Below are 21,756 nucleotides of genomic sequence, written 5' to 3'. Positions count from 1 at the left end.
GTACAACCCCCAAGAATACCATCCCAACCGTGAAGCATGGCGGTGGAAACATCATTCTTTGGGGATGCTTTTCTGCAAAGGGGACAGGACGACTGCACCGTATTGAGGGGAGGATGGATGGGGCCATGTATCGCAAGATCTTAGCCAACAACCTCCTTCCCTCAGTAGGAGCATTGAAGATGGGTCGTGGCTGGGTCTTCCAGCATGACGACGACCCGAAACACACAGCCAGGGCAACTAAGGAGTGGCTCCGTAAGAAGCATCTCAAGGTCCTAGAGTGGCCTAGCCAGTCTCCAGACCTGAACCCAATAGAAAATCTTTGGAGGGAGCTGAAAGTCCGTATTGCCCAGCGACAGCCCCGAAACCTGAAGGATCTGGAGACGGTCTGTATGGAGGAGTGGGCCAAAATCCCTGCTGCAGTGTGTGCAAACCTGGTCAAGAACTACAGGAAACGTATGATCTCTGTAATTGCAAACAAAGGTTTCTGTACCAAATATTAAGTTCTGCTTTTCTGATGTATCAAATACTTATGTCATGCAATAAAATGCAAATTAATTACTTAAATCATACAATGTGATTTTCTGGATTTTTAGATTCTGTCTCTCATAGTTGAAGTGTACCTATGATAAAAAATTAGACCTCTACATGCTTTGTGAGTAGGAAACACTACTGATTTTGCAAGTTATCAAATACTTGTTCTCCCCACTGTGTGTGTATATATATATATATGCACATTTCTCGGAAATTTTAGCTTCTTTCATACTGGACACCGATACATAAAAATGGTATCCATGACTTAATCTGACTCTGCGAAAATAGATGAAGGGCCTCATTGCCAAAATCCCGAAGTACCCCTATAGGGTTAGGAAATGTTAGGGTAGGGACGTCCTAAGCAACCCGGATTGCACTAACTACGCGTGTCACATCAGATCGTATCACATTTTCAGACCAATAGTATGGGAAAAAATAGTTGTCCTTGTCCTCAGAACAGCCTCAATTTGTCAGGACATGGACTCTACAAGGTGTCAAGTGTTCCACAGGAATGCTGGCCCATGTTGGCTCCAGCGATTTCCACAGTTGAGTAAAGTTGGCTGGATGTCCTTTGGGTGGTGGACCATTCTTAATACACATGGGAAACTATTGAGCATGAGAAACCCAGCAGCTTTGCAGTTCTTGACACAAACCAGTGTGCCTGGCACCTACTACAATACCCCGTTAAAAGGCACGTAAATAGTTTGTCTTACCCATTCAACCTCTGAATGGCGCACATACACAATCCATGTCACAAGGCTTAAATCCTAACCAGTCCACATTTACACTGATTTGAAGTGGATTTAACAAGTGACATAAGGGATCATAGATTTCACCTGGTCAGTCTGTCATGGAAAGAGCAGGTGTTCTTAATGTTTTGTATATTTCCAGGAGACCAGCACCAATAATCAAAATGTACCAATTGTGTGGTGCTTTTTTAAATTGATAAGAAAATGTATGAAAACGTGTTCCTTGGAATAGAATGTAGTCAGCTAAAACTGCCTACTTACTATTTTAGCATACTACTTACCATATATTTTCTTAACTCCTATTTAGTATCAAACTGGCCTCTAGAAAAATCACTTGGTTCACACTTCCATTTGAATTTGGTCAATACATTTTATTTACCATTTTGAACAGATAACAATTCAATATTTTAATTTATCAATACTAGGAATTTGTCCTCTGGTCTTTAAACATACAGTACATTGTGTCATGACGTAAATAAATATATATGGAGAAATAAAATACAAAAACAAATAACATATGTAAAGCTTCCAAATATGGAAGAAAATCACCTAGAACTGTATTGCGTTGTTTGTAATTTTCTACAAGAAGGAAGCGGTACCACAGAATGGTCTGTAGATATTCACTGCAGAGTCAATACTTCTTTGCAGACCAACATTTTCAGACTTGGTAGGATCAAGGAAGTTAAAGTGACATATCAAATTAAGTGTCAGTCCTTTATCAATTTACACTATATAAAAATAAAAAAAAACGTGATTTTCATCATGAATAGATATTTGTTCTGTCAGCCATTACAAGGTTATATCTGTTAAGGCCAAATAAAATAAAATCAGTTCATGCCCTTTTTTTTAAAATTTTTTTGACTACTGACATCTGGTAAACACTGTGATCTTCCATAATCTGTCATTTTAGAGGATGATTTTTTTAAGGCATGATGACTAATGGAAAAAATATATCTCTGATCAATTAAAGGTGATTCTTGCCAAGCCTGCGATGTTATTGCACTATTTAGGGCCATCAGTAAATGAACGGCGCTAGCGCTGTTTACAAAGAGTAATTTCAGTCTAAGCTCTTGTCATTGCAGCAGCACAGCTTTTCAGGTCGTGGTCTCCAGACCATGAGGATAACGGAAGAAATAGATACAAATGGATCAGGCCTACCTATCCTACTGTAACATGGCTGGAACAGACAGGCACACTTTACAAAACGAAATGCATGTACAGTTCCTTTCTATATCAATCTAGCAGGAGTTCTGTACACAATGCAAATGGATATACATAACAATATAATGGATTCTCTAGAGTGTTTTGCCAGCAAAACAGCAATCACTTTCACTCGCAAGAATAACAATGATTGATATAATGTGTTATTACTGCAGAAGACCTATTATTGCTGGTAAAACTGTATACTCCATTTTCTGTATTTATGATAAAAAATATATTAATGAGTCTACAAACATTTATGTCAACACAATATGTCAACACAGTCTCAGGGGGGTAAAAGTGCAGGTATTAGAAGAACAAAGGCAAGAACATTTTGTTCACATAGGGAGTATAAATAGTTAAACATTTGGAGCTTCTTAATATATTACTATGGTTTTTGTTAAGATTCAAGTGGAAAATGTGTTTTTAAAAGGAGTACTTTGTAATTTCTCAAACTGAAATACTGTAGTAAAATGAACAGTACCATTAAAATAGTAAACCAATGCATTATTTGGTAAGATTACAATTAAATTACTATGCCATGACATGCAGATTTCTTGTAAAATAACATATTCCGTGTCTGCTTTCTATGCATCGGCATTCATTTGCTCTATTATTATCATCAGTATTTGGACGAAAATGATCCACCAGTAGAATTTGGTTCAGATGGTACCATAGTACCCTATTTGGTCCAAAACAAAATTGTTGAAATTTCATTATCCATTCTGGTGTTTTCCTACTTGTTTGAGATATGATTTTGTGGGTGAAAAGATATGCAGTTGACCAAGAGACAGAGTGGATGCTTAAGCAACGCAAACATTTTCTTTACCCTTGTTTCCTCAAGTGCAATCGACCATTCACATAACAAACAGATAACAAATGCATTGTGACTCGAACAGACATGTACATCTTCAATAAATGCAGAAAGATTAGGAAGGCATGGACCTCTCTACAGCTAGCGCCAGGGTCATAAGTCCAAACAGACTGGAAAGTCTGCGGGTTTGATGCAGCCGGCTCTTCTTGCCTAGCTCTGTGGGTACAGTACTGTTCTCGCTGCCTTGAAACTTCAGGCACTTCATCCTTATCTCCGACAGTGGTGGTAGTCCACATTGATTTGAGAGAAATGTCCTTTCTCCCTGTAGTACAAAACATAATCTCTGTTTCCCACCTTGGCACACTTTGGATCAGTTTTGGGGTGGGTGGGTAGGTAGGGCCATTGGTGTTGAAGATAAGAGTCCCATGCAATCTACACCCCTCATGCAACAATCCAACAAGATCTGGATTTTCTGGACCCCCTTTTCATGCCTCTTAGGCATGTCACTCAGGATTTCCATTAGCAGGCCATGCAAACCTCCTAAACTGCTCTAACAGTGCGTGGTCATTGTCCCAGGCAGTGTTTGTCTGTTTCTATTCCCCCTTTCGACTGTGGAGGGGATGAGGATCGAGGTGGATAGAGGAGTCCTTCACATGAAGCTGTCAGCGGGTCCATAGGAGAAGCCTGGGAAGGCTCCAGCTGCCTCCTTGATGCTGCTAGTCACCAGCAGGCCGTCCGTGTTGCACAGAGATGAGGTCACAGGGAGGTGGGTGAACTCTGGGTCAAAGTGCCTGAGGTCCGTAGGCCCGCTCTGTGAAAGCCAACCAAACAGAGCACTATATTAGAGACGTGCTCTAAAACACAAACATCAAATTCACATTTCACACCCATACAGCCTCTAAATATATACATTGCTGTCATTGGGATGCAGTTTGTGACCATTTTTGAGTAAAACAAAATGGAAATTCTACTTGAAGTGAACAAGAAAGGGTACATTTGTACTTCTCTCATGTTAACCTGGAAGACTACATGTATACATTGTTGGTAGATGTACTTACCACTGAGGGAATGTAGGGTGGTGTGATGTTCCTTGCCATCAGGTCATCCCAGTTGATGGGTGAAAAGAAGGTGTGGAACTTCAGTTCCATCTAGAGGCAGATAAAAACACTACATCAATCCACTGGTACAGAACAATACTGAGACCTTAGTAGTATTTTTTTATTGTGTGTTATTCATATAATGTATTTGTTTGTTGTACATTGATTGCTCTGTCTGTGTCTATGTCTGTGTGTGTGTGGGTACTTACAAAATCATCTTTCACTCCCAGCCTCTTAGTGCGGTCCTTTTGCAGGAGCCCCTCCAACAGTTCTCTGCCTGCGTTGGACACGTTGGGCTTCAGTACAAGAGGCTTGTTCAGGATATTGTTGTACATCTCAGCTGTGTTGCGGCTGTAGAAGGGGGGCTATGGAAAGAGACAGCAAAAATCAGTACATGCTACGTGGCCAAAATCCATACACACCACGCACCATGATTGTCAGTGTAGTTGTGTGATTCATACGGACATTCCTTATATATAACTGACATGGTGACATACGGTGTCCCACCAGAGTCTATAGAGCTCTGGTCAAATGAAGTGCACTATATAGGGAACAGGGTGCCATTTGGGATGTATTGATAGTGGATATCATAACTAAGGTAAACGCATTGTGAAAACTGAACCATGAAAGAGATGCTGAAAAGAGCAGTGATCAGTAATGCCTCACCAGTCCATAGAGCATCTCGTAAAGCACGGATCCCAGGCACCACCAATCCACGGTTCGGTCGTATGCCTGCTTCTGCAGCACCTCGGGGGCCAGATACTCCGGGGTTCCACAGAAGGTGGTGGTGGTCCCAGTGGGTGCAAGGCCCTCTTTGCAAAGGCCAAAGTCTGTCAGGACGATGTGGCCCGCAGAGTCTAGCAGGATATTCTCAGGCTTCAGATCTCTGTGAAGTTGAAGAGAGAGGGAGAGGGTTAGGAAAGTGCAACTCTCCCTATACTTAATGCATTTTTATGCAAAAGGTGGATAAACAGTGTTTACGTCCGTTTACCTTCCTCTAAATCACTAGCCCTTATTGACTGGACCAGACTACACATTTCTATAAGTGGTATTTTTTCTGTCATGTGCTATGAAATATAGTCACCACCAGAGGGTGGTGTATGAAAGGATCTTAGCTCATACCTGTAAACAATATGCAGGGAATGGAGGTATCCCAGAGCACTGGCGATCTCTGCAGCGTAGAACCTGGCTCTGGGTTCTAGGAACACCCTCTCTCTCTGTAGATGATAGAACAGCTCTCCTCCATTCACGTAGTCAAGCACAAAGTACAGCTTGTCAGTAGTCTGGAAGGAATAGTGCAGCCCCACCAGGAAAGGATGTTTGATATTCTTCATCAGGACACTTCGTTCCGCCATTATATGCTTTTGCTAGATGAGGGAGTAAGAGAAAGATGAGCATACCACTCACAATGACATCAGTGCAATACTTAAATTAGAGCAACTGAGCGAGCGACTGAGTGGTTGTATGTGTTTGTGGCTATTGCACCTTGCTTGGAGTATTGACTGTGTGTTTTTATGGTGAAGATCAGTAGAGTAAGACTCACCTCTTTCTTCTTCAAGATGATTTTCTTCTGTAGAACCTTGACGGCGTAATACTCGTTGCTCTCCCTGTGTCGAGCCAGCAGCACCTTCCCAAAGCTCCCTTTGCCGATGATTTTCAGGTAGTCGAAATCACATGGTTTGATCGCCAGCTCTTCAGCTAGTGAGCTTCTGGGGGAGGTCAGTAGCATCTAAGAATAGAGGAGGAGAGAAGGAGCTAAGAATGACCATCTTGGCTCTGGATAAAATTATCTATTTACAGTTCACACTGGTAATTCAAATGGCACCCTATTCCCTATATAGTGCACTACCATAGGGCTCTTTTAAAAACTTGTGCACTATATAGAGAATTGGGTTCCTTTTGGCTCAGTCTGTCCCAGTGGCCAAGGCATGTGTTATGCTGATGCTCACCGGATTTAAGAGCTCAGCATTGTCCAGCTTCTCATTCTGGTTCTCATCGATCTTGAGGAAGTCAACTTCAGAGCTGAGGAATGAACAGAGAATGTTAGAATGGAATCCTCCTTCACTTATGATTCTCAAAATAACTTATGGTTATTTTGACTGATACACTCATTGCCACTTTGTGATTTTATAGGGATGAGTGACCTCTCTAAGTTGACATTGTTTTTTCTAGAGTGTTTAAATTATAACAGTAGTCTAATACTTAGATTGCCATCACAGGCCAGTATTACGATTCAAACTATTTTTCAAAGTCGGACATCGCAGTAAAATGGTGAGTTTTACAGTGATTTAATTGAGTAATAGATAGAGAAGGTTCCATTTGTCATAACTGACCCAAATGAGATACAAACTGGCCAAGACTGTAAATAAGGGTCTCTCCTCTAACTCCTGAGAGACAATAAGGGTCTCTTTTCTCTAACTCCCGAGAGACTATTCAGTTGTTGTTGAGCCCCTCCCTATACACCATGTAGCCTGCAGCACCATCTGAAAAGTAGTTCTAAGCCAGGGGATCAGACATGACTAGCACAAACAGCCCAGAATCTGACTGCTATAACACCTGATGGTATTTAATTTTTTGTATATTTTATTGAACCTTTATTTAACTAGGCAAATCAGTTAAGAACAAATTGTTATTTACAATGGCGGCCAAATCTGGACAACACTGGGCTAATTATGTGCCACCCTATCACAGCCAGATGTGATACAGTCTGGATTTGAACCAGGTACTATAGTGACTATAGTGACTGAGATGCAGTGCCTTAGACCGCTGTGCCACTTGGGAGCCCATGGTGTTTTGTAATTTTCCTCGCCCCTTTTTAGGCTGTTGAGTACAAACCATATTGTGTGGTGCGCGCTTAATTGAATTACCCGGTTATCCCAGTCAAGGGGACACAGGGGATTTGCAGAAAAGGTGCTTAAGCACTGGAGAGGCCATGGCGGGAACACACTTGACATGACATAGCTATTCTTGTGCTGGCTTTGCCTGCTTGGCCCCAGATTACTGCTTTGACTCAAAATGTGAATAGTGACGTGCAGTTGATTGGATTGGAAATGTACAGTAGCTTACACTGACCTAGGTAGACCTATACAATTATAAATAAACACATAGACCTAATCTAATGCAATGGGAAGCAGATGAAATGTCGCACAGAGGCCTATTGTGTGCACACCTATCATATATCTTGACTATTTGATAAATATCTATACTTTCAGAAAATATAATTTGTCATAATATTATCATATTTCATTGGCAGCTGGTAGCTCATATATAATATCTAAACATCTCATTTGGCCATACAAGTGCTCCATTTAATACTTACTGTTGACACATATGTGGGTTTGACACCAGCCTCGATATGAAGTCGTTAAGTCCAATTTTCCTCTCCTTGATGAAAGCTGCAAATCAAAAATAAGCATGTATGTCAGCTGGGCGCCCAGAGAACACAACGTCACAGATTTAACACAGCCCTTCATCAGACCTAAACTACACCATTGCAGAACTAGGGCCATGGATAGGCCTCTACTATCTACCTGGGATAGATAACAGCTTACATTTCATCACAGTGCGGTGAACAGTCTAGAAATTATAGCCGTATGCCTATACTAAATCTGTTCAAAGCTTTCATTTTAAAATGTTTCAGAGGTTCAAAAGTGATTTGGAATGGATCCCGTTATAACGCATTATGTGCCAAATTTAGTCGTTATGCAACAAAATATTACTATTCCTTTGGCGAACCGCCGCGTCGCATAGTGAAAAATAACACTCAAAGCCTATATCACAAACATGGACATGAGTAAAGGAGCATACAGTCCATCTACAAATCATAATCCATAGAATATTGATTCATACTATTAAACACCACAATGTAGAAGCTAAATTCTAAATAAAATAATTGAACTTAGATTAACAGAAATAATATGCCTACCAGTGAGGACTGACACAATTCCTCTCATTTTGCAATAAGACAATTCACATGGAGCCTTGGTAACAGCCATGGTGAATAAAAATATGTATCCACTTGTAAAACAGCGCCAAAAGAAAGCCCCTTTATGGAGAAGACACGCTGGTTGCTCTAGTACCAATTGCTCCACTTCATGCGCACTGGCTACAGAGAATCTTGCCTGCGAACACGATCAGTCCAAAATGTCTATCCAGGGCGCTGGGCGGCAAAGAGTTATATACTGGGCACGTGGTATAAGGAGGAGCGGCATACTGACTACACTTGGTTACCAAGCAACTGTCAGAGGCAGTGATGTCACGGGATTCCGCAACTCCATATCTTGCCTGCAGGAGGCGGGGAATGACAGGAGGCACGCAGCAGCGCATAGGTGGAGCAGTTTTGTCACACAACACAATGTACAATTGGCCAGTGGTGGAAAAAGTACTCAATTGTCATATTTGAGTAAGTTAAGATACCTTATTAATAGAAAATGACTCAAGTAAAAGTGAAAGTCGCCCAGTAAAATATTACTTGAGTAAAAGTCTCTAAAAGTATTTGGTTTTAAATATAAGTAAATGGGATTGCTAAAATGTACCATTTCAAATTCATTATATTAAGCAAACCAGACGGCACAATTGATGATTTTTTATTTTTATTGAAGGATAGCCAGGGGCACACTCCAACACATAACTTACAAACAAAGCATTTGTGTTTAGTGAGTCCACCAGATCAGAGGCAGTAGGGATGACCAGGAAGGTTATCTTGATAAGTGTGTGAATTGGACCATTTTCCTGTCAAAATGTAACAAGTATTTTAGGCTATCAGGGATAATGTATGGTGTAAAAAGTACATTATTTTATTTAGGAATGTAGTAAAGTAAAAGTTGGCAAAAATATAAATAGTAAAGTACAGATACCCCAAAACATGACTTAAGTAGTACTTTAAAGTATTTTTACTTAAGTACTTTACACCACTGAAACTGGTAGGCTGACTGCAGAAATGTCCACCAGAGCTATTGCCAGAGAATTGAATGTTCATTTCTCTACCATAAGCCGCATCCAACATCATTTTAGACTATTTGGCAGTACGTCCAACCGGCCTCACAACCGCAGACCATGTGTATGGCGTCGTGTGGGCAAGCGGTTTGCTGATGTCAACGTTGTGAAACGAGTGCCCCATTGTGGCGGTTGTGTTATGGTATGGGCTGGTATAAGCTATGGACAACAAACACAATTGCATTTTATTGATGGCAATTTGAATGCACAAAAATACCGTGACAAGATTCCGAGGCCCATTTTTGGAGAAAGGCATTTCAAGATTAAAGTTTTTTAAGTTCTGTAGCCAATTCCCTGTTTGCATCATCAGCAAATATCCAATATGTTCTTATGAAAGGATGGAAGCAAGTCAATGCAAGGAACATTCAAATGCAGGTGAAAATATGCCAACAAAAAAGTGATTTTCTTTCATATTCTGCAAGACATTATATTCTACAATACACCATCAAATCCTAACCCTGATGTTTCCAAAATGGCCTCTCTCCATTTCCCTGACATAAGGCCCAGTTATGGAGCTATGCATACAGTGACAGTGCAGATCAAAACATTAAAACAAACCGCAGGATCAAAACAGAGAACTGTCAGGGGTAACTCCTAGGCTATGTCCCAAATGACACCCTATTCCCCACAGAGCACACTACTTTTCAGCAGGGCCCATAGAGCTCTCGTCAAATGTAGTGAACTATGTAAGGAATAGAGTGCCATTTGGGATGTTTTGCTTGCTCAATGGCATGTGATAGTCATGCATACTTCGAAGGATGTCCCATCTCGGGACTGAATTTGACCGATAGTTCCTACTATATAAGAGGAAGCATGTTGCCAAGCTAAGTACATGAAGAGGCAAAATGGTGTGAAGACAACAGCTAATCGTGTCATGTCAGGTTATGGTAGTATACTTTCCCAGCAAAGATCTATTTACACACTGTCAGGATCAGATGGCACGACATTGACACCTGGGTTGTGTCCCAAATGGGGCCCTATTACCTACATTATATTGTGCACAACTGGTCAAAAGTACTGCACTACAGGAAATAGGGTGCCATTCATGTAATTGTAAAAAATACATACAAAAGGGTGCTCCAGCTGGTGAAGACTCCACATGTAATTTAAGATGATCATCAAGGATAACACCAAGGTCAAAAGCTTGACAGACTATTGTTGTTTATTTCATAAAATGAGCTAATTAGTACAGTTCCATTTCCTAATAAACAACGACAAACAGGTATATCTCCCTTGTCTCAAATACCCCTAAAATATAAATCAATTCCTAATATATAAAACAATCAATCCCTAATAAATATCTAAGACAATCACAATAGGCACCAAAAGGCAGACCATATGCTATCCAGGGCATTTTCTTCTCACCCTTGTACTATAGTCTAATGACACACTTCTGAGACATGCCACTATTTAGCCGTTTTTTCAGTGAGAACTTTAAACTGCCTATGGAGGTTATACTTTTCAAATGTTGTTTCATTTTGGACATAACCCTTGTTAGGAGCTTAGGTAGAGGCTATTTCCTGACCTCATCAAGCCCTTATTCACACACATAACCTCCTCTCTGTCATGCTGGTGTGATATCAACACTTTAAAGGGAACATTTGTAACCACAAATGATTGAAAACAGCTAGGGATATTCAAGTTCCCACGCACAGTTGAATCTATTTCAGTTTTGCTTGACTTTAATACACATTAACACAAGTTCTTTTGTGCACAAATACCGGCTCTGCAGGACTGGTTGTGTGTTTGTACTGCAGTAAATACACCTCGCTTTCTTCATGTGCACGTGTTGTATTTTTCTTTTTTTTGGTAATATATACTGAACAAAAATGTAAATACAACATGCAACAATTTCATTGATTTGACTGAGTTTTGGTTCATATGAGGAAATCAGTCAATTGAAATTAATTTTATTTATTATTTTTTTTTTATTTCACCTTTATTTAACCAGGTAGGCTAGTTGAGAACAAGTTCTCATTTGCAACTGCGACCTGGCCAAGATAAGGCATAGCAGTGTGAACAGACAACACAGAGTTACACATGGAGTAAACAATTAACAAGTCAATAACACAGTAGAAAAAAGGGTCTATATATACATTGTGTGCAAAAGGCATGAGAAGGTAGGCAAATAATTACAATTATGCAGATTAACACTGGAGTGATAAATGATCAGATGGTTATGTACAGGTAGAGATTGGTGTGCAAAAGAGCAGAAAAATAAAAATAAATAAATAAAAACAGTATGGGGATGAGGTAGGTGAAAATGGGTGGGCTATTTACCAATAGACTATGTACAGCTGCAGCGATCGGTTAGCTGCTCGGATAGCAGATGTTTGAAGTTGGTGAGGGAGATAAAAGTCTCCAACTTCAGCGATTTTTGCAATTCGTTCCAGTCACAGGCAGCAGAGAACTGGAACGAAAGGCGGCCAAATGAGGTGTTGGCTTTAGGGATGATCAGTGAGATACACCTGCTGGAGCGCGTGCTACGGATGGGTGTTGCCATCGTAACCAGTGAACTGAGATAAGGCGGAGCTTTACCTAGCATGGACTTGTAGATGACCTGGAGCCAGTGGGTCTGGCGACGAATATGTAGCGAGGGCCAGCCGACTAGAGCATACAAGTCGCAGTGGTGGGTGGTATAAGGTGCTTTAGTGACAAAACGGATGGCACTGTGATAAACTGCATCCAGTTTGCTGAGTAGAGTGTTGGAAGCAATTTTGTAGATGACGTCGCCGAAGTCGAGGATCGGTAAGATAGTCAGTTTTACTAGGGTAAGTTTGGCGGCGTGAGTGAAGGAGGCTTTGTTGCGGAATAGAAAGCCGACTCTTGATTTGATTTTCGATTGGAGATGTTTGATATGGGTCTGGAAGGAGAGTTTAGAGTCTAGCCAGACACCTAGGTACTTATAGATGTCCACATATTCAAGGTCGGAACCATCCAGGGTGGTGATGCTGGTCAGGCGTGCGGGTGCAGGCAGCGAACGGTTGAAAAGCATGCATTTGGTTTTACTAGCGTTTAAGAGCAGTTGGAGGCCACGGAAGGAGTGCTGTATGGCATTGAAGCTCGTTTGGAGGTTAGATAGCACAGTGTCCAAGGACGGGCCGGAAGTATATAGAATGGTGTCGTCTGCGTAGAGGTGGATCAGGGAATCGCCCGCAGCATGAGAAACATCATTGATATATACAGAGAAAAGAGTCGGCCCGAGAATTGAACCCTGTGGCACCCCCATAGAGACTGCCAGAGGACCGGACAGCATGCCCTCCGATTTGACACACTGAACTCTGTCTGCAAAGTAATTGGTGAACCAGGCAAGGCAGTCATCCGAAAAACCGAGGCTACTGAGTCTGCCGATAAGAATACGGTGATTGACAGAGTCGAAAGCCTTGGCAAGGTCTATGAAGACGGCTGCACAGTACTGTCTTTTATCGATGGCGGTTATGATATCGTTTAGTACCTTGAGCGTGGCTGAGGTACACCCGTGACCGGCTCGGAAACCAGATTGCACAGCGGAGAAGGTACGGTGGGATTCAAGATGGTCAGTGACCTGTTTGTTGACTTGGCTTTCGAAGACCTTAGATAGGCAGGGCAGGATGGATATAGGTCTGTAACAGTTTGGGTCCAGGGTGTCGCCCCCTTTGAAGAGGGGGATGACTGCGGCAGCTTTCCAATCCTTGGGGATCTCAGACGATATGAAAGAGAGGTTGAACAGGCTGGTAATAGGGGTTGCGACAATGGCGGCGGATAGTTTCAGGAATAGAGGGTCCAGATTGTCCAGCCCAGCTGATTAATTCATTAGGTCCTGATCTAGGCAGGTTGGCTGAGTGGTTAGAGCGTTGGTCCTGTAACTGAAAGGTTGCTGGATTGAATCTCTGAGCTGACAAGGAAAAAATATGTCGTTCTGCCTGTGAACAAGGCACTTGTTCCTCAAGGCACTTGTTCCCCAGTAGGTTGTCATTGTAAATAAGAATTTGTTCTTAACCCGACTTGCCTAGTTAAATAAAGGTTAAATATAAGATTAGATTTCACATGACTGGGAATACATATATGAATCTGTTGATACCTTAAAAAAAAGATGGCCTCAGAATGGGCCTCAGGATCTTGTCACAGTACTTTTGTGCATTCAAATTGCCATGCAATTGTGTTTGTTGTCCATAGTTTCTACCAGCCCATACCATAACACCACCGTCACAATGGGGCACTCGTTTCATAACGTTGACATCAGCAAACCGCTTGCTCACACAAACGCCATACACATGATCTGCGGTTGTGAGGCCGGTTGGACGTACATTGGAGGTGGCTTATGGTAGAGAAATGAACATTCAATTCTCTGGAAATAGCGTTGGTGGACATTCCTGTAGGGAATATGTCAATTGCAGTATGCCAGTATGCCAATTGAGATATCTGTGGCATTGTGTTGTGACAATTGCACATTTTAGTGGCCTTTTATTGTCCCCAGCACAATGTGCACCTGTGTAATGATCATGCTGTTCAATCAGCTTCTTGATATGCCACACCTGTCAGGTGGATGGATTATCTTGGCAAAGGAGAAATGTTCACTAACAGGGATGTAAACAAATTTGTGCACAAAATTTGTGAGAAATACGATTTTTGTGCGTATAGAAAGTGGGACCAACACTTTACATGTTGCATTTTATATTTTTGTTCAATATATACAGTACCAGTCAAAGGTTTGGGCACACCTATTTATTTAAGGGTTTTTCTTTATTTTTTAACATTTTCTACATTGTAGAATAATGGTGAAGACATCAAAACTATGAAATAACACATATGGAATCATCTAGTAACCACAAAAGTGTTAAACAAATCAAAGTATATTTTATATTCTTCAAAGTAGCCACCCTTTGACAGCTTTGCACACTCTGAACCAGCTTTTACATGTTACAATGTAACCTTTTATTTAACTAGGTAAATCAGTTAGGACAAATTCTTATTTCCAATGACGGCCTACACCAGCCAAACCCAGACGACACCGGGCCAATTGAAACTGGCTCTCATGAGGAACGCCACAGGAAAGGAAGACCCAGAGTTACCTCTGCTGCAGAGGATACATTTATTTGAGTTACCAATATCAGAATTTGGAACACGAACAATGGACATTAGACCTGTGGAAATCTGTCCTTAGGTCTGATGAGTTCAAATTTGAGATTTTTGGTTATAACTGCTGTATCATTGTGAGATGCAGAGTAGGTGCACGGATGATCTCCGCATGTGTGGTTCCCACTGTGAAGCATGGAGAAGGAGGTGTGATAGTGACACTGTCAGTGATTTTATTTAGAATTCAAGGCACACTTAACCAGCATGGCTACCACAGCTTTCTGCAGCGACATGCCATCCCATCTGGTTTGCGCTTAGTGGGACTATCATTTGTTTTTCAACAGGACAATGACCCAACACACCTCCAGGCTGTGTAAGGGCTATTTGACCAAGAAAGAGAGTGATGGAGTGCTGCATCAGATGACCTGGCCTCCACAATCACCGACCTCAACCCAATTGAGATGGTTTGGGATGAGTTGGACCGCAGAGTGAAGGAAAAGCAGCCAACAAGTGCTCAGCATGAGTGGGAACTCTTGAAGACTGTTGTAAAAGCATTCCAGAAGCTGGTTGAGAGAATGCCAAGAGTGTGCAAAACTGTCATCAAGGCAAAGGGTGGCTACTTTGAAGAATCTCTCAATTATAAAATATACTGTATTTAGATTTTTGTAACACTTTTTTGGTTTCTACATGATTCAATATTTGTTATTTCATAGTTTCGATGTCTTCACTATTATTCTACAATGAAGAAAATAGTAAAAAATAAAGAACCTGGAATGAGTAGGTGTGTCCAAACTTTTGACTTGTAATGTATGTATGTACAACATATATATTTATTATTTTAAATCTATTTTCCTTTATTATTTTCCCTAACCCTATCACCCCTTCCCTAAGTAAAGTAAACTAATGGACAACAACACCTAGACTTCTACTTCCAGTTTATATTTCCATTTTACACACACAGTATATTTTGGATTTCTAATTGCCATATATTTTTCCACTGTGCTGTGTCACAAAAGTTCTGATGTCCCATGTATTTTCCGAAATCAAATAATGCTTAGACCCTGCCCATCTGTCATCTACTATAATGCCAGCACGAGGTTTCCTAGTGTGTACGCACATCATTACAATCACCAAAAGAGAGGATCAGGATTACAATGTGTAGATGGGGGAACTCCCTTCTATCCAGGTTTGGCTGCAATCCGATTCTCCTTCTGACAAATTAGTCATTCAAAGCCTGCGACTTGTGTTTAGTCTGCTTTTGGAGATGCTTTATGGCAATGGAAACGTGTGGTGAATCAGAGGTGCTGGATCTACAGTTTTTGAATCTGCATGTTTAACAGTCAAAGATGACCTTTCTCTATTTCATTAAACAACACTATTTCACACAACAACACCACATAATGGCTTTAACGGTTATATTTAGCATCCTCCCAATCCTAAAAAAAGCCCTTCATTTGCCACCATCTCTTTGTCTGATTCATGCCAAACAGACAGGTGGTAGTATAGGCAACATTTCCACTGGTGAATACTACCCATGATGAGTCACTACTCACCAAGGACCCCTGTCTTCGCCAGCAGCGGCTGATAAATGCCTCTGTTAGTACTATCTGTTATTAAACCCCAGTCCCCAGCCTGACTGTCTTCTTTTACGTTACTACTTCGTGTTGTCTTGGCTACTTGTTTCTGGCTATCTCTCTATGTTCTGCTCCTACGGATGTTTGAGTTTAGTATTTACATCCAAGGCAGTGTATTGCTGGTTCAGGTCCCAACGGATGCATCCCAATGGCACCCTATTCCCTTTGTGTAGTGCACTACTTTTGACCAGGGCCCCCAGTGCACAAAGGGAGTAGGGTTCCATTTGCATCTGTTTTGGATGGATCTGGTGGAAAGGCAGGGCCTGCTGTGCAGCTAGACCCCCACCTGGCTGGTTAACCTGCTGCTGTTGCTGGGCTGAAGGAACCACCAGGGGAGGGGGGCGCACATCCAGGCCTCCCCCGCACCACTCACTCTAGGTGGGTCGTGGCTCCAGTGAGGAGTGGGTAGTGGGCAGGGGAGCCAGCCTCTCCCTCTCACTCTGACTGTCTAAGAGAGGGAGGTAGTGTCCAGGTCTGTGTCCCAAATTGCACTCTATTCTTTACATAGTGCACTACTTTTGACCAGGGCCAATAGTGCACTACCCTATGTAGGGAATAGGGTTCCATTTGGGATGCAGCCCAGGGCTTTGACTTCCTGCCCCCACAGTTATGCTGCCAGCAGCTCCATTGATCCCCCCCCCCCCCCTCCACCTGGTGTGAGTCGCCCGGTTGAGTAATGAACCTCCAGTGTAATTCCCTACAATTTCTCACCTGCTACATCCCATCTCTCTCCACGTCCATCATTTTTGCCTTTTCTACTGCTTCTCGATTGCCCTTTTTCTCAATTCCCTCGAGAGAAACATCCCACCCCTCCCCCTTCCCTTCTATTGCTCTTTCTCTGTACCTATCTACGTCTGTGCTGTCCATTCTGTCTATGCTCAAGGAAACTTTGGCATTATTCAACGTCGACCCACAGAGACTAGAGTACTGGAGGTGTTGGGGTCCTTGAACAATGAACACTGCAATGCAGCTTCAGGTCCGAGTGAGTAGGAGGCTTAACTCATCATCCTAGCACAATCTGTACGGTAGCATTACGTACAACTCCATTTCCTTCTACAATTTCCAGAAACAGAGATGACTGATATTCAAATCACAGTCAGCTGGGATACGGATATGTGCGTTTGAGTCCCAATGACTCAACATCAACTCAATGGTTAACAGCCACGGAAGCTCACTTTAGGTGAGAGTTTATGTAACGAGTCTGGCGCCATCACCAAGTACTCTATTAGCAATGTCCTTCAAGCTTCTAAATTAAGCCAACTGTTACTTAACTTTAACTTAAACTTAACCTACTGTACCAGGCCTACCACAACCGCACCTTCTAATATTCCTGCTGAGGGTATAATTACTAGTACATTTCACTAGCTACTGCTACTACTATTCATTCTAAATTAATATTTAATTTGACCAATACCAATAGCCATTGTATTATGGGCAAAGCCAAATTCCCCCTGAGTCTGTTCTCTTAGGCTGTTCCAAATGGCACCCTATTTCATACATAGTGCACCACTTTTGACCAGAGCCCCATGGACCCTGGTCAAAAGAAGTGCACTAAAAAGGGAAATAGATACAACTCTGCTGGTGCAGCCAGAGCCAGGTGACTACTCTACAACAGGCCTGTCACGCTCTACTGACTTCCACAGCATTACCTAGCTCAACACGGTTCAGTGGATGGTACAGGGGAGCGTCTAGGGATTATACCACAGAACAACCACTCACATTCATTCAAAATGACAACACAACTCATGTTTACAAGCATCAATAAATTAATCAATGGGGAGTGTTGTGACTCAAGTTCTCTCTTCAAGATGCTGCTCCCCCCTTCCTTTGTTGGGTTGTTCCACCAATTTCGGTGACTTATGAAAAGTGTAACTTGGTCAAAAAACCTTGTGATTTCACCTAATTAAATGTTTTGGTCATAATAAGCACATGTTCAACTTAATAAAAAACATGTTTTCCCATCGTAAGATGTAAAATAAAAACAATACTATATGCCAAAGAAAGTAACAGGGTTGACTGTAACAGTACCAGCCATAAATCCCCTTATGACAGGGGGAATGGAAGCTCGTTTTGTGCAACAGGGAGGTTCAATTGAATTAATCAAATTCCTAAAGCATTTCTAACCTGTATGTCTATGGGTAACAGCGTTGGCATATTATACACAACCTGAAAAGTATTCCAAAAAACACCAGAAAATGTCAAAAAAGAGTAGAACCAGCTCACCTGCTTTACAAAATGATTTGCCTATTCATTGTTTCTTTTGAATTAAAAAATATATAAATAATAGTTTTACCATATTAAAACGAGAGTTCAGTTCACTTAACAGTGTTGACCGTACAATGAGGGACAGACTAATCACATGAAATAAATACTAATCTTCGGAAATTACTTTGTCAAGAAAAACTAAATAATTTGGGCTTTACAATGATGTTAAATTAATTGAAATATTCCTAGAAGTGACACAGGGTTGACGCAGGGATATGTCAAAATGCTGAATCTTCGCACTTTAGCAAGCCTTTATAAAAATCTGATTTATTGAATAATCCATGTGGTCTATATTAAAAGGCACTTCATTTAATATAACAATATTTTAAAATGCAATATTGGTGGACAATTTCTACTTAAAATATCATAGAGATGCAAAAGGCCCTCTTTTTGTGGATCGACCCTGTTTCTCTCTCACTAATCCATACATGGGATGGATCATGATTAAAGATGCGTAAATGTGAATGAAGCAATGAATGAGTGGGTAGCTGGCTGGAATGCACTTACATTCAAAGAACAGAGTGTGCTTAAACAAAGTGTTCTATGTGTCTGATATTTCCTGTCACTTTCTTTTCCCTCGTACATAATCTCAGCGTGTTTAGTGATTACTGGTTGCTCCCTACCATCCAGGTGAGTGATGATTATAAGAGTAAATTGGATTATGTCACCTGTGATGGGACAGATAGAGGTGTGATTGATAGATAGATGGAGCAGGAGGTGATATGAAATCCTGCCTCTCTCCCTGACTAAATTATTTAGAGAGAGACCATAAGAAGTAAGTCACGTAAAAAAAGGGAAGGAAAGAGAATCTGAAAGAGATGATGGAACAGACTGAAAGAGAGAAACAAACAAAGTTGAATGAAGACAATAAAGCATGAAAAGTTATATTTGAACTCCACTTGTTCTAGACCTACAACAATGGCCTCAAACATGTCACCCATGGGATAGGCGTTGCCAGATAAAGCTTATTATCACACAAGAAATGAAAGAAGTTCCTACCTATGAAGGATTTCTTGCCAGTCTTCATGTCCTCTTCTATTTAGGTGCAGTGTGTTTTGTGTATTTGTGTCTGTTTCTCTGTGTGTGTGTCTGAAGCAGTAATATTCCAGTGTATGTCTCTGTGTGCGTATGAATGATGTAATCTTGTCTCCAGCTCCTCTCTCTCAGTAATATCCCCCTCTCTATCTCTCTGCAGCACCGTTTGAAAGAATTTGACTCTGCAATTCACAAGACCAGCAAATCCTTTCCTTCATCGCACTTCCCTATCTTTCTCTCTCTTTCTCTCTCGCTCTCTCTCTCTCTCTGTGTGTCTCCCTCTCTCCCAGGCAGTACTGGCTGAACTGATGAAACCAAAGAGGCGAAACCAGAGAAGTGTGACGCACCTGTCCCCCTCTCAACCCCCCTTCACCTGTTCCTTTATCTACCAGAGAACCACAAACAAAACAATAGCAGGTGTCAGGATACTGTTCCCGTGAGTATGGGAGTCCTGCCCGAGGGAACCTAGTCTGCATCCTAAATGCACCCTATTCCCATCACAGTGCACTACTTTTTTTGTTTACCAGGGCCCAGGTCAAAGGTAGTGCACTATATAGGAAATAGGGGGCCATTTGGGACTCAGGCCTGGTCTCTATGACACTAGAGCGCACCTGAGTCACCTGAGCAGTACAACACCAGGATTTTAAATCCACCTTTAATTGGGGGATATTACTCTAATGATGGTGATGATGGTGGTGTCTCCATCCCCCTATAGTATAGTATAGTATAGTATAGTCTTTCTATTTAATGTCTCTGAAGTAATCCAGGAAGTAAAGTGATCTATTTAGGAACACTGTTACAGTTCTGATATATTTTACTGCCTGAGGTCATACGTGAATAGATACAGTAGGACAATGAATGTTGGTCAGGAAACGAGGTCTGCTTCCCAAATGGGAGCCTATTCCCTTCATATGACACTACTTTTGGACCATGCACTGGTCAAAAGTAGTGCACTATGTAGGGAATAGATTGCCTTTTGGGACACAGCCTTAGGTCTGTGGGCACACCTGGCTGCCATTCACTGTAGTTCTATGGTGAGTTCTATGCAACTGGGTCATTGACGCGGTAAGGCCCTTTTCAATGAGGAAAACCTAATTGGTAAATAATTATTTATTTCTTTGTTAGTGCTAATCTAATACACTGAATATGTGAAATCATTGTAAACGTGTTGTGAAATGTGATATACAAGTGTATGCAGGCGGTAGGTAGCCCAGCGGTTAAGAACATGACAAAAAAATGAAATGTAAATGTTTGCATTATTTTATGTATTGAATATAGTACATAGTATTTGACCATGGTGGTTCGTTGAGTGGGCTCTTGTAACAGAATGTACCTAAAACAGAATGTAAGCCTAAAAATCATGTTCAAAGGAGATTCACCATTGAAAGTTCTTCTTAGTCTAAGATTAGGCTTAATCTGTGTCTGGGAAACTGGCCATTAGAGAATCATTGAAAAAAGTGTAGTTCACACATGGACGTTGCTGACTTTTAATCTTTCTGTTCACCAAGTCCTCTGTGAAAGTGGTAATCCTTAATGGTTAAACTGCCAGGTCAGTTTGCAACATTACAGCCACAAAGAAGTTACTGCAAACAGCGAACACCGTCTCAGACATCATTGCACGACCGATAGAAGAACAGTATAAGTACTGCCATTTTCTTCTCCCTTGAATGTGCAGCGCTCCCCAACTCTGCTTTGTCAACAAAACACTAACAATGGCCGTGGGGCAGACGGTGGCACTGTTTCCCCTACTTTAAACCAGTATCTGTCTGTCCCTTTTGGATTTTTCTTCACAATTGATTTGCCTTCCACTTTGCAAATGAGAATGGCAAAGCTGCTCCACCGCTGATAACCAAATACATTTCTCATCCACTTTGTGAAAGAAAATCGAAATGCATATTACTACTATAACCCTGGAAAGAGAAAGCATTTATATCCCAGGGATAGCAATTGTTTTATTTTATGTCCTTGCTGTAATAGAGGTCCATTTTGCATCCCAAATGGTACCCTATGCACTATTTTTGACCCTCTGGTCAAAATGTGTGCACTATATAGGGTAGCATTTGGGACACACACACATTCTCAGCCTATATGGAAATAAGATGTGCCGTACCGTGTCATTCAGAAAACAATCATGGCTGCCTTTTGGTGATTAAACAGGTTGTGTAGTAGAATGGCTGTTCAATCCACATTATCTGATGCTTCTGTTCAAGGCCACTTGCATTTCTATGCCTTGACGCATTCTACAACCCATTCATTCATTCATTTCTGCTGTATTGATATCGAGGCTCGAGGCTATGGTTATGTCCCGAGTGGCGCAGGGGTCTAGGCACTGCATCTCAGTGTGTGAGGCATCACTACAGACCCAGGTTCATTCCCGAACT

At 41.5% G+C, this 21,756-nt stretch overlaps 1 protein-coding gene across 2 annotated transcripts; it reads right to left on the bottom strand.

Moving 5' to 3' along the window:
- Positions 1-1,630: 1,630 nt before the first annotated feature.
- LOC110488097 (serine/threonine-protein kinase Sgk1) lies at positions 1,631-19,741 on the bottom strand. Of its 2 annotated transcripts, none has more exons than XM_021560110.3 (9): positions 19,340-19,741; positions 7,711-7,786; positions 6,341-6,413; positions 5,935-6,120; positions 5,514-5,758; positions 5,058-5,277; positions 4,601-4,756; positions 4,353-4,442; positions 1,631-4,105 (listed from the first exon to the last, which is right to left on the bottom strand). In XM_021560110.3, exons 1-9 carry the CDS (start codon positions 19,365-19,367, stop codon positions 3,944-3,946), a joined length of 1,236 nt encoding a protein of 411 aa, XP_021415785.1. In that variant the 5' UTR covers positions 19,368-19,741; the 3' UTR covers positions 1,631-3,943. The 2 variants fall into 2 exon arrangements, with proteins under 2 accessions (XP_021415785.1, XP_021415784.1); XM_021560109.3 differs by lacking the exon at positions 19,340-19,741 and adding an exon at positions 8,317-8,639.
- Between the last annotated feature and the right edge of the window lie 2,015 nt (positions 19,742-21,756).

Source organism: Oncorhynchus mykiss, chromosome 30 (assembly GCF_057628025.1).
Source record: "Oncorhynchus mykiss isolate SJ-2025 chromosome 30, ASM5762802v1, whole genome shotgun sequence".
Taxonomy (NCBI): domain Eukaryota; kingdom Metazoa; phylum Chordata; class Actinopteri; order Salmoniformes; family Salmonidae; genus Oncorhynchus; species Oncorhynchus mykiss.
The sequence above is the reverse complement of the archived record's forward strand: the minus strand, read 5'-3'. Positions and strand labels throughout refer to the sequence as shown.

Excerpts from the sequence above, each read along its gene's own strand:
- LOC110488097 (XM_021560109.3), bottom strand. The coding sequence starts at position 8,386 with ATGGCTGTTACCAAGGCTCCATGTGAATTGTCTTATTGCAAAATGAGA. Across the intron at positions 6,121-6,340 it reads ATGCTGAGCTCTTAAATCCG|ATGCTACTGACCTCCCCCAG; the intron begins GTGAGCATCAGC and ends CTCTATTCTTAG. Across the intron at positions 5,278-5,513 it reads TCCCTGCATATTGTTTACAG|AGATCTGAAGCCTGAGAATA; the intron begins GTATGAGCTAAG and ends TCAACTTCACAG.